Consider the following 13,657-nt stretch of genomic DNA (forward strand, 5'->3'; position numbering starts at 1 on the left):
TTTGATGCGCGCATTAATTCAATTATTGCTCTCTTCAATTCAATTGATGAGAGCATCAATTTCGTAGAAATATTGCTCGCAATAATTAATTTAGAGCTCGGTATAAATAATTTGATGATCTCTTTAATTCAATTGAAGATATCTTTAATTATTTACAATGCTTTTGTATAAGGAATTAATGCGCGCATCAATTCTTTTAAAGAGGGCAACAATTCAATTAAAGAGATCATTAATTCAATTGTGGATATGTTGAATTGAAGATATCTTTATTATATAGTTGCTCTCTCTAAAAGAATTATTGCTCTCTTCAAATGAATTAAAGATATCATTAATTCAATTGAAGAGAGCAATAATTGAATTAATTCGCGCATTATATCAATTATTGCTCTCTTCAATTGAATTGTAGCGCGCATCAATTCAATTGTTGATATCATTAATTCATTTGAAGAGATCATTAATTCAATGAAAGCGCGCATCAATTCAGCTGAAGAATTAATTATATCATCAATTCAATTAATGCGCGCAATAATTCAGAATTGAAGATATCATTAATTATTTGAAGAGATCTTTAATTAATTTGTTGCGCGCATCAAATGAATTGATGATATCTTCAAATAATTGAAGATATCTTCAATTATTTGAGTTTATGTTAATTTGGCGCTCCATAAATGTCCCTTCGCCAAACGCTTGATATTTCGAAATGAGTGTCTCAGTTCTTTCGGACAATATCTTAAAATCCGAGTCACGTGTCACGGCAGGTGTGGGAACGATAAAGAACCCTCACTGGTACGGACCTGAGTGTCATTCATAGGTATAAATGTGCGATCCTTCACCTGGAGCTCCCATGTGATGTCTCAATACGAGTGAAAAATTCTCAACGGGACGTAAAACAAACAACTAGCATATAAATATTAGTTCACTATATGTTTTTGTGCTGTGACTGTAAATATAAAATCCCAAATCGTTCTTATCTAAGCATGTATTTCAATCTTTGAAAACATTACTCCAAACGTGTTTGAAGGTTACATGTACAAGAGTTACATTCATTTGTAAATTTCAGGTGATGAAAAAAAATATCTGGAATATATGATGTTTTTCCTCGAATTCAAATCTGCTTGACATGCAATGAATAATTACTAAGTGTGTCCAACAGTAAAATCATTTTTAAGAATTTACATTGCAAAATCAAAAGGATTTTTGTATAAAAAGCAAAATTTTCTACAGTATATTTTTGTTGTTCTTATTTTTAAAAAAAACATAATTAAGTTTGTAAATAAAAGTGATTATGAAAAATGAAGGTGAAAGTAGAGTAACGAATATGAAACAATTACTCTTACATCAGAAATAGTTCAAATCCCGTGATTTTCTAAAACACTGTTCTTCCTTATCTCCAAGTTTTAAAATTTAATGTAAACTAAAATATTTGGAAATAAAGCATTGTCTATATATAACATTCTAAACCTACAACAATATATAAGTTTCATATAATTAGATAAAATTAATATATTTAAAGGTGATATATCAAAAGCAGAATCATATTCTACATTACTTAAAACAAAACACAGAAAGTTTGACACATGCATATCACATCAAGTATTTAAAAAGTTCAACATCGATAGAAAGATGAAACCTTACTCTGCTTCAATATAGTAAAATGCAACAATGTAACAAGTTGGACAAAGTAAGTGCATATACATTAAATTAAGTCAATATACATTGTGAATGAAAATAATACTTTGAAAGTATTACCACTTACAAGTTACGTATGTAAATCATATTCATTCAGAACACACACACACACACACACACAACACACTCACATACAAACACACATTTCTATTGTAGCACTACTTTGTAGAAATAAAAGCATAGTATCACTGATATGAACAATTAAATAAATGAAATACGCGAAAGTCATAACATAGTAATTAAAATAATATAATATAAAATAATATATTAAGATATGTACAGTGTTATGTATTTCCTACTATACATGTACATTTCTTACGTTTACACTAACCTCCTTTATAGAATAGCCATACGGTATTTTTGCGCATGTGCAGTATTTGCGCATGTGCAGTATTATATTTAAAAACACTTAAAATCATTTTTGTTTAAATAAAAAACAAATGAATTATGATAGATAAGATTTTATGCCTACATCCAGCTGATACGCCCATTTTTCTAAGATACAATATTCGTTTGTATCAGTCAATCATTATAAAAATCAAATCTGTGAAAATGATCATGAATATCAGAAATACACAATAATAATCTCGAGTTCATAGATAGTCATTGCATACTAAAGCACCATAGCCAAAGAGTGAAGTTCCAAACTCCACACAGACATATTCTACTACATCCATCAAACCATCGAGCTTTAACTTTTCAAGGAATTTATTTATTTCAAAATACCCTTTAAGGTATTATATTTAAAGTAAACCATTAAGAAGTGATGTAAAGCCCCAACAACTCGGCAAGATCCTTAAGTATCATTATCATTATTTTGAGATGTAAAAACTGTAATTTACATTAAAAAAATAGCCTCATAATTTTCTTTTCTCTCAATTAACTAACATTTACCCTGACGGCAAATATTTCAAATTCCATGCTAATGCAGATATGAGTAATTACTAAATCCTTGTATTCTAAATTAAACGTTGCATGCACACGATGAAGTTCAATACGCCCGAACTTCCTCAGCTTCTTTGTACGTCACCACAGTCGTTTACTGTTTAGTTCTGAGTTACAGTCTTGCAACTTAACGCAGGTTAATTTTCACCACACTGTAGCTTTAAGCCTTTTGGTCTTCAGCAGTTGAGCAAGGTTCTACATATTCATATACAATCAAATAAAGGTATATGCTAAAATACAAGACAGCAAAATAGGAAGTGCAGAAAAATGTACTCTGGGACAACCGCGATTCACAGTCGCAGAAATGGATCCGGGATTAGGAGGTGTCCTGTAAATTGGTGGCGTGGTTTCCTGTGATGGGGGTGGGGAATGAGAAGCCGATGCATTCGGAAGTGGAATGCGACCGGGATCAGTTGCAATATCAATATAAAACGGACACACATTTTTAGGTTTTTCTAGCACAATGAATGAGTTAACAGGTATGTGATGACCGTGTATTAACAAGTTAAGTGAGTTTTTATTGCAATGTTCGAGACTAAGTTGAACGATTCTTCGCGTCTGACCACTTCCCATGAATCCCCAACATTTGTATGACCTGTCGGACAGCGATGTCGTGATCACAAATACACTGCCATCTTGGAATTGTTCAGATGACAGGCACAGATGTTCCCTGTTTACGGGTTCTGTAGTATTGATATCCACCATATTGAATTTGTCACTTCTAGTTAAAGTATATTCATAATAAGCAATGCAATAATCTTGCGATTTGGAATCCCGAAGATAAATATGACCAGATTTAAAACCGAAATCACTGGGAAGTTGGCAACTAGTGGTATAAATTGAAGCCCCATTCACGGCTATAGAGAACGGTTTCCTTAACTGCTTATTTTGGCATGTTTCTGATATCATTTTATCAAGCGGAAACAGTGGCCACTCAACCCTTTTTCCAAATTTGTACTCTAATGTCATTTTCGATGCCTTTTTGTACTCAAAACATGTCATTCTAGGAAAGCAGCCGTTCTCGAAAATGTGAAGCAGAGCTAGTCTATATATGTTTTCCTTGGTAGAATTGGCTTTTCCAACACATTTGAAGTTGCCTTCGCCAGGCAAATGCAAGTTGTACGTAGATATGTTGATTACGCTGGGAGTGGATTTCAAATCGGTATGCCAAGAGCCTTTCAATTCCTCGGGAAATGAGCATACGTTAGTTTCTGGTTGGCAGCCGCGACACGACTTATGGCAATATTTTTTGTACTTAGAACAGGCTGGCTCCTGTGAACAGTAGTCGAATTCGTTTTCACAGAGATTTGAAACTACCATTTTCTCGAATTCTAGGATTACTTTCTCTATCGTCTGCGAATAACTGTCTCTGTCATTGACGACACATTTACCATCACGAAATAAGGTGGCTCTTTTCAAATCTGACAAATTTCCTTCCAATCTCATACACTGTGGAAACCTTCGATCATTTGCTAAAACAACGAATGTGTAATTATGTTCAGCCGTTCTGTCTGTCCACGATGCTAAACATCTTAGGTTATCTTTCAGACCATGGTCGTCATCCAGTTTACAGTCGGCTGTCCGAAAATCCAAAGTAACGCCATCTCCCTCTTCACACTCACTTTCCAACCGAGGGGAAATGACGGAAAATCCACACTTCAGTTCATTTTTGTAAGTTATTTTCAAATTATATCCTCCAGAAAAGGGACATTTTATAGACGCGTTGTCCTCAATAGGAAACTTGATAATGGGACGATTTTTTAGAATCATGTTTTGTTCGTGGCACATTGAAAGAGTAAAGTCTGAAGGATTTGATTCTTTGATTTGAACCACAGAATCAGACCTTTTAAGAAACTGCATACACGAATACAGAGGCCTTACGTTTACTCCGCCTTGTTTGGGTAAATGAACCACTATATATTTTCCTTTTTCACGGTCTATGATCTCTTCACATCTTTTTTCAAAGCGTAGGTCATTTTGTCTAATATCGATGTAATCTCCATTGAAATACATTGTTTCCCAGTCGTGAAATTCCGTCGCACTGCGCCAGAGTTTGTCTCTCTCTAAAAAATCCGGAAATGTGCAGTTTGGTTTCCTATTTTGGATACTCAAAAGTGAAGACGGAAGACAAAACAGAATTAGAATAGAACAGCACTGGTCAACGATTCTTCTCATTGTTGCTTTATTCCGTCAGTGTCTGGAAGAAAAACGAGATAACGTGTAAGCATAAAAAGAAATATGGGAAGGATTGACTTAGACATTCCCTGTTCCCCAATCCCATTCCTCTGAATAAAACATTGTTTAAATCATTAAAAAATCTCTTAAAACAAACCTATTGTCATATCAGAAGATGCAAAACTCGATACTGTTTATTGTATAACAGTACCTACTTTCATATCAAAGTTTGAGAAAATTCTTGAAATAGAAAGAAAATAGTCATATTACATGTATAAATACAAATATAATTCTAAATGAATCACATCAGAGATAAGATGTATGTCGTGTAGGGGGTATTCGTCCGTACGTATGGGTATTTTCTTATTAAACCGTTGGGTATTCGTCCAGGCTGTTTCAGAAAACATACAATCATTTTTTTCTGCATCTTTATCATCCATAAACTGATGTCATTTGAAAGGGTATGAATAATCACATCTATCATAGTGATATAGAATTGTAGACATCATTGAAATTTAAAAAAATAAATTCCAAATGTAACTTTTTAAAAGAATATTCTCAAGATGACTGATAACGCTGGAAGACCTCTAGTCAATTGGGGGCAAAATGATACATGCATTCACAACGTGGACACAAGTGGCTTCAGAAATCTGTCATTTCACGGCGAATGTCTGGTATATATATATGGATGCATACCAGGGACATCTTATTATTTACTTCTGTATACAGGTTTATTTTCGCCCCGTGTTATTTTCGCCTTTCTACACTTTCAGACAGTTTCAGCCCAATTCAAATTCGCCCAGACAGAGTTGTGTTAAAAGAGAGATATGAGAGGAAACAGTTTCACCCGCTTTTAAATTCGCTCAGTGACAAAGAAGGCAGAAGGAACGAAAATAAAATGGGGGTGAATATTTCCCTGTATACAATATATGTTTTATCGGAGAATAGTATGCTGTATTAAAACCTTCTGCCTAGTCCCTTTGTCTAATTGGAAAGTTCATCCTTATCTTTGCTCTTATAGTGTAGGATGTTAGAGAAACCGGGTAAGGTATCAACATTCGATAAACACTTGATTTCCAAATTTTAGTTAATCTAGTTGCTAGTACAAGAATTTTTTTTCGAGTTCCTTGGAGTTTAACCCACACTCTCTGTAAGACTATTGTTGGTTTAAGATGTCCTTTTTGTCTTTTTTGATACGCTTTTGTTGTCTGCGTCGGATGGCGTAGACACCCAGGTGGAAGTTTTTGAATGGTCCAAATCCAGTTTAGAATATATATTCGTGCATAAAACGCTGTAGTGTTTGCAACATAGCCCACGCCATAAATTGCTGATAGTTCAAGAAGATTTTTGAAGTTATCGTCATTTATCGAAGATATTTTAACTTTTCTTTCGATTATTCCATTAGTAGAACTTTGTTGCTAACAAGGCTAGACAGGATATCTATCGAGGTCATTTGAATGGTCTGTAGAATGTTGTATTGACCAATTTGAAGAAGGTCACGTCCATATAGCTTTCATATCAATTGATCTAGACTATTTCAGTTGCATATAAACATTTCTGATCTATTACTGATCGATGGTATAGAGGGACGTTGTGCTCAAATTGCTTTTAACTTAAAATTTATAAGAGCATATTTTTAAAAAGCATACCGAAACAAAGGTTACTGGGGAAATACTAGTCCACTAGGAAGTAGTAATAATTTATGGTATTATGTTAGGTAGTGGAGCAAATGTTGTAGAGCTGGTAAAAAAAAGTTTGTGGTGTGCATATCTGCCATGAAATTGTACATTATTGAAAAAAATGTAAAAGTGAAAAAGTAATGTTGCATATTGTATTTTTTTAAATAAGAAACAATCATTACTACACGCCCAGGATACATTTTTACAAAAAATCATATTTGAGAGGTGCACACAGGTATTGATTATTAAAGAAAAGTGGATTAAATATATGAACGAATTCAAGCGCTGAAACATCACACCATTTGCAAGAGTTGAAAAATCCAAGAGATGAAACATTCATTAACATCATTTGCAAGAACCGAATAATTCAAGAGTTGATGAACAATTAATGCAAGAATAGACACAAGCTACAATTGGCAATTAAGGGATGAAGAATTCAAGAGATGACAATTATTTGTTTTGCAAGAGTGCAAAACTTTAAAGAGATGAAGTGAAGATAACGAACAGTGATCAATCTCGTAAACCTTATAAAGAATACAAAATTAATGATACATGAATTCTCGAAATATTTTGAGCAGTATTTGTTTTAACTGCTTATAGTCAGTTTTTGTTTAAAACAATATCACGCCTGGCAACAATTCACTAGGATTTCAAATACCCCACCTTATGTCTACAGTCAAATTAAATTCAAAAGCAATCTGTTTTCAGAATATTTTTCCGAAACTAAATACGGCAATAATTCTATCCATGGTTTTCTTTTTTGCTATGACCGTTCAGATGATATTTCAGATTTTAAAAGGATACTTTCAGAACGAAGATTAAAGCTTGTCAAAAGAAAACTTGATTGCACGAAAAAAGAAAATAAAATGATTTCGATAATAGAGAAATGTGCAACTATATAACACTCACCAAGGACCCGATTTTTTTCTGAAGGAAGCGGAGGTAGACAATGTATAGCCAATTCACTTGTTTGTATTGCTCATAAAGAGGTTAATGATATGATTGATGGTTTTGAAATTCAGTCAAAAAGGATTTGGTTTCCTCGTGAATGTAACAGTGAAGCTAAATACTAAACCAGGCTGTATTGCTGTTTTAATGACTGTGGATTTTCAAACTTTAGACTTTGAAGTATTAAATTCCTGTAGTTTACCTCCTTTTTCACCTTCAAGGCACCAATTCTTCGTGACAGTTTGTATCATTCGTCACCTAGTTTGAGTACTTTCAGTACTTTGATTTTTAATTTCAAATTTTAAATGAAATTCCATCACATGTATTTATATGAACCTTATTGAAAAAATATTCTGGGAGGCTCTTTGTTTTAATATGATAAGTGTACTTGTATTTTTCATTTCAAATTTTTAACTTGTCCGGTTTTCTGACAACTCTTTGGGAGTATATACTTTTTGGCAAACATTTCGTATATGTGCACCTACATGTACCATCTTTTTCAAGTGATGAAATGTATTAGAGAAGTTTATAAAAAGTGCACAAAAGCTTTGAAGAAAGTTTTATTGTAGAAATTTGTCTCCAATATAATCATCAGATTTCATAGGGAAAACACTTATAATGTTTGATAACCCAAATAGACATTTGTAATGTTTCCTACTGCTCTCTAATCTGATACTAACTTTCCTTGAATTCATTACAAGTTTGCTCGCTAATTTAACAAAATAAAGTTCACGTCTCTTGCACGTATCTATGGAATGATGTAATGGTTTTCGCTAGTCAGGGGATTTTTGTGGGCATTTCCACCGTGATAAATAGTGTTACTTTCTTATAATGTTTATAAATCTATATACCTTTCATACTTTTCTAGCAGATACTTTTTGTTTCTGAAAAAATTATTATCATTTTAAAATCTATTTAGAAGTTTAATTTTAGTTATTTTTCCCGTTTCAGAAGCATCCCACCCTTTAAACATTGTACACAGATATATACAACAGAATTACCGAATGAGAGATGTTCGTTCTACACCTTTGTTTGGACTTGCTACCTAGTACTCACATCATACCAGTACGATTCGGGATTTGTTCATGGTAACTTTTCCCCCTTCAGAACAGCTGTGTATTTCATTATCATTCACCCTTGAAGCATTAATTTCTTTCCTATTAAATTTGTATCAAACACGGCCCAAGTAGCGTAATGGAATCAATAGTGTGAGGAATTACGGAAATGAAATACAAATACCACCCAAAGCATTTCTCCTCTTTTGTGTTGTTGTTTTTTTTATCGGTGTGTAATATATCAAGGTCTCTAATTTTGCGATAATGATAAGTATCAGAAGAAGTCATACACAGAGGAATATATTACGGAGACGAGATTACAATACCCACTTCTCTCTCTCTCTCTCTCTCTCTCTCTCTCTCTCTCTCTCTCATATTGAACAGTTCTTGGAATTGTATCTTGTGATATCAGGTTGACAGCAGTATGTATTTAAAAAATATCGGTCTAAAAATGTAAATATTTCATTTGAATGAGAACACGTGAATGGTTAGGTAATTAATCATGCGAGGTATACATCGCAAGGTTTGAAACTCGATATTGGTGTTAAAAATTCATGATATATAAACTGGATTTAATATTGGATGACAGTATGTTAGGCTTATAACTCCAATCGATGTTTTAAAAAAGTAGCATCGCATGAATTTTTAAAAATACAATGGAACTCAAATTGGTCTGAAAGTTATTGAAATACCCACGGTTGATTTCATCTCCCTACCTTTCCATTTATTGCTAAATTGCTCAGAAACTGTTGTTAAATAGTGGTATATTGTATGCAAGTTCATAGCAAACGCCTATAAAGGAAGCCCGATAATAATTTGAAACATTCCAATTTCGATTCGGTCCAGAGATGTCTGAAGTTTATCAACGCGAGATAAATAATGATTGAGAACATTTTCGGATAATTTTGGAATTGTCTTTCTTCAATAGAAATTGTTTTTCATGTGAAATATTTAACTTAGAAATCCTTGAGAAATTTGAAACGAATGTTAAACAATTACTTTCGGAAATTTATATTCTATATAAAGAGATCTTTTATTTTCCAATAAAATCATTATTTTATCTGTCAGACGAGAGTCATCTCTGGTTCTGAAGCTTGTAAATGAGGGTTTCAAATAACACTTTTGTTTTATTTTTTAAGGTCATCGGTTGGTGAGTGATAATATGCCAAGTCGGTTTTGGCAAAAACTATCATACAATGTGTTACTGGTTCAAATCCCATCTAAGTTTTTCAATTATATCTGGCATCAGTCAAATAATCCGTACAATTTCCGACGTTTCCTTCCCGAGTTTGCTGACAGGTGATGGTTAGCACAACGAAATCAACCATGAATATATAGCGTGTACTGTTGTAAAGAAATATACTTAAGATATTAATTTCAGTTTTAAAAATACAGGAGGGTATGAACTGTGACGCTTCACGCCGGCATACTTCAGAAGGCGCGTTAATAAAAGTATTCTGGCGTGAAGCATTACAGTTCATATCTCCATGTATGAAAATGAAATTTATTTCTAATATTTACTTTCTACTTTCATTTCTCACGGAATTACCAATTGTTAAAATATACGTACTATATTTATCAAGATTCATACGAACATTGTTCATATCTGCATCGCAAACATGAGGGAAAATCTGCGGAAATAAAGGCACGACTGCAGTAAATGTAAATATACAGTGTATAGTTAAAATAGACTGACAATCCGAGTTTCCGTGAATGATGTACATTTACCTCAATTTGTTTTGATATTTTCTATTTCCCCTTGATTTGTAGGTGTCTTGTAAAAATAATGGAAACATTGTATGAAAATGATGTCGGGGTGGGTTTTTTGCAATGGAATATTTCGTATTGTTTGAATTAATCCTGGGTGTCATTGATGAACGCTTTCTTTAGAAAGGTCGGCATATCATGTGAAGGGTTTTTGTTCATACATAAAATAAAAATTAGAACATTATCAAACTGGAAAATCCTTACCGCAGGGCACAATTGCATGCAAATACTTGAATGGAATAAATGGACATTAATGAATTGTATGGCTTTTACATCTGGACCCGCAACAGCTAATATTGATCGGAATATCTCGGTAATTAGCAATCAAGGAATTCATAACTTCACATGATATCTGGGGATGATGATACACGAATATGCAGTGTGTTTAGGGCGTGTAGAATTTGCTTTGTCAATATACTTTATAGAGATTTGTTTGATATTCTGTGATCATTAAATATGTTAGGACATTTCAACCTCCATTTAAACAATTAACCAATATTCGGGAAACTTATTGTTAAACATGATTCCAGTTTTTAAACAGTGATTCCACATGCTGTAGAAGTATTTATAAAAATCCATTTGGGGTTTCTTGTCGTTTCGGGATTTTTTAACGTTTGCTTTGCCAGTTCTGTGAGCTTCAACTCCTGTATGTATCTCGGTCATCTTTAATCAGCGGTGCTCAGCTGAGCGATGGCCCATGCAGTCCTGGGGTTTTTAATGCAACATGACAAATCACAGATGCCGGCTAAGCATGGCTCTTATAAAAACCAAGCCTTATAGAAGCGCGATAAACAGTCTGAAGATGAAAATTAAAACCCACTGAGACACTTCACGGAATGGAGTCGAAGATAATTCAAATATCGAACCCGATCCCCTCTGGTCATTTTCAATGAATAAGGGGAGTGCAGGACTTAGTTTCAGATAGTGTTTAGGATGAGAAACTGCACAGTTAGACCAAAGCATCAAATATAAAACGCAATTTGCTGTAATGGAGCAAAATGTCAAGATGCCCAGGAGAAATATTTACTCTAACGATAGCGATCTTCCTCTGAAAAAGTCACGTGAGCATCCAACACTTTCAGCGCCACCTAGACGAGGCCTGGTTTTGGAAGCAATCATTTTTCCCGGTCAGGTTTTGCCATACGTTCTTTGCCGTATTTTAGGCATATTTGTTTAATAAGAAGGGGGAAAACGCATAAGAATTTTGTTTTGATATTGGGACCCAAATACACTAAGAACTTAATCTTTTTTTCTTGTAAACTAGGTTGCGAGAAAAGGGTATTAGAAATGATTGCTGGTATTACAAATCACTAATTATAAAAATACATCCCCTCTTGTAGGCATCGAAATTGATTTCGACTTTATTCCACTTTGTATGTTACACAAGAGAAAAAATAAGCGATGGAACTCGTTGAGTGGTATGCCATATTTCACCTCAATCTCAATGGAACCAACCAAAACAGTAATGTGTAATTTTCAAATTCAGTTTTAGACCGTATTGATAACATATAATTATTTTATTCCCTCTTCTCGGATTATGATCGGCATCGATAGTTCAATCGGTTTCAGTGAGTAGCTGATGGATAACACCCCAACGTCAGCACTCGTAATGAGAAATCAGGACGTATATTATTATCAACGGTTGTAGATTCGCAGATCTCGCATCACCTTCACTTCCGCTAGCCATTAAGTTTAATTATGGATCTTGCAAGTAAGCAAATAATGAAATATATGGGAGCATTATATTCTTCAGCAACGTTTGCGCTGTACTGAATTAAGAAAAACGGAGTGTTTGTGACATGGAAACCCATACGTTATATACATGGACATATTCTGTACAGGTTTTAAACATCTGGATTCCCTGAAAAGAGAGTTCTATGAAAAGAAATGTGAGACAATTTATGTCACAATCTGTGTATCGATTCAATCCATCTTGATATATTTAAACGTAGGCGATTATCAAATGTTGGTAGACTGAAATACAAGTATCAATATTATACTAATGCATGTAGATTGCGGAGGAATATCAACTGTTTGTAAATGTATATTTTCTTTTCTCATCTTTATTGATATCAAACAAATCAAAACCTTTGTTAAATGATCTGTTCCAAACAATTATAGATATATGTGGTTGGTTGTTGCTTTTGTGTTGGGAAGCTTGACCAGAACTGCAATTGTGACCAACCGTCTCCATTTAAAACTCACAAACACGCATACAGATATGTATACACACACGCAAACACGCACTCGCGGTAACGGCTCCCCAATTTTGAGTATATATATATATATATATATATATATATATATATATAATAGAAAGCACTAGCAACACTATATATAAATTTGAACAAATTATAGTACAGCTGTGGGTGTGTATTGAAGGATGGTATTAACACAAGAGGGAATGACATATTAGACGGGGAATAATGAAAAAGTCATTCTTCTGTTCGTAAGAAAATTTGTTCTCAATGTTATTTTATTTCTTTTGAAATGTTGAATCTGAAGCACTGAAAGGCTATAGGTATAGAAAATTATTTCTTAGTACAATTTTCAAACTAAAACGAATCACTTACCTTAAAGACTGCGCATAGTTCACTTTATGAAAACTTTAGTTCCTATACTAGATATTGTAAAACTGTATCGCTGTCTGAAAGTGTATAGATAAAATTCATACATCACATCACTCGCTATATAAAGTACCGACAGCAAGCTTTTAACACTTTTCCTCTCTACCTTAACTAAACACTGCTATCAATGCGCGCTCCTAATATTAACTGTATAGACTGAATATCTCCATTGGAGGAATCTCCGATAATCGAATTGTCCGCCTAATTACTCCATTTTCCGGTGCGGCTTTGTCGGAGTTCGATTTCTAGTGGTCAGGTGGGTTTTTTGGGGGGAGACCGATGGTGGACATATGTCGATCGATAACGTGTTAGTGAAAATTCGTGGCTTATTGTTTAATATTTAACAATCGACACTAATCAATTACATCACCAAAAGACGCCTCTTTATACATATTACATGTATTTTTAACGGTTGACTGATTTTTAAATTAAGATTTTTTGAAGGTCTAAATTTTACATTCACGTACTAGGCCTCAGGCAGTTTATTTATATTTTTGTTACCTAATATGGTAATATATATTAGAAAGTGCTTAGTACCAACTGATTATCCGTGGCAGATGTGCCGATTAAATATTTATGATGTCATATTATCCGCTTGCTGCTAAAGCATGGGGTGTAAACTAAAACACATTATCCATGGGTATTTTCCGATAGGTATTTATGAGCAAAAGAACATTATATGCACATGTTAATTTGTAATTCTTAAAAACCAAATTGCTTCTATGACTAAATTATTAATATTTAATCAATTATCAGCAAGAAAATCAAAATA

At 33.6% G+C, this 13,657-nt stretch overlaps 1 protein-coding gene across 1 annotated transcript; it reads right to left on the minus strand.

Moving 5' to 3' along the window:
• Positions 1–961: 961 nt before the first annotated feature.
• On the minus strand, positions 962–13,302 carry LOC125659813 (uncharacterized). The gene is made up of 2 exons (XM_048891598.2): positions 12,832–13,302; positions 962–4,831 (listed from the first exon to the last, which is right to left on the minus strand). The coding sequence occupies exon 2, from the start codon at positions 4,807–4,809 to the stop codon at positions 2,848–2,850; it is 1,962 nt and encodes a 653-aa protein (XP_048747555.1). The 5' UTR covers positions 4,810–4,831; positions 12,832–13,302; the 3' UTR covers positions 962–2,847.
• Between the last annotated feature and the right edge of the window lie 355 nt (positions 13,303–13,657).

This window comes from Ostrea edulis, chromosome 1, assembly GCF_947568905.1.
Source record: "Ostrea edulis chromosome 1, xbOstEdul1.1, whole genome shotgun sequence".
Classification (NCBI taxonomy): domain Eukaryota; kingdom Metazoa; phylum Mollusca; class Bivalvia; order Ostreida; family Ostreidae; genus Ostrea; species Ostrea edulis.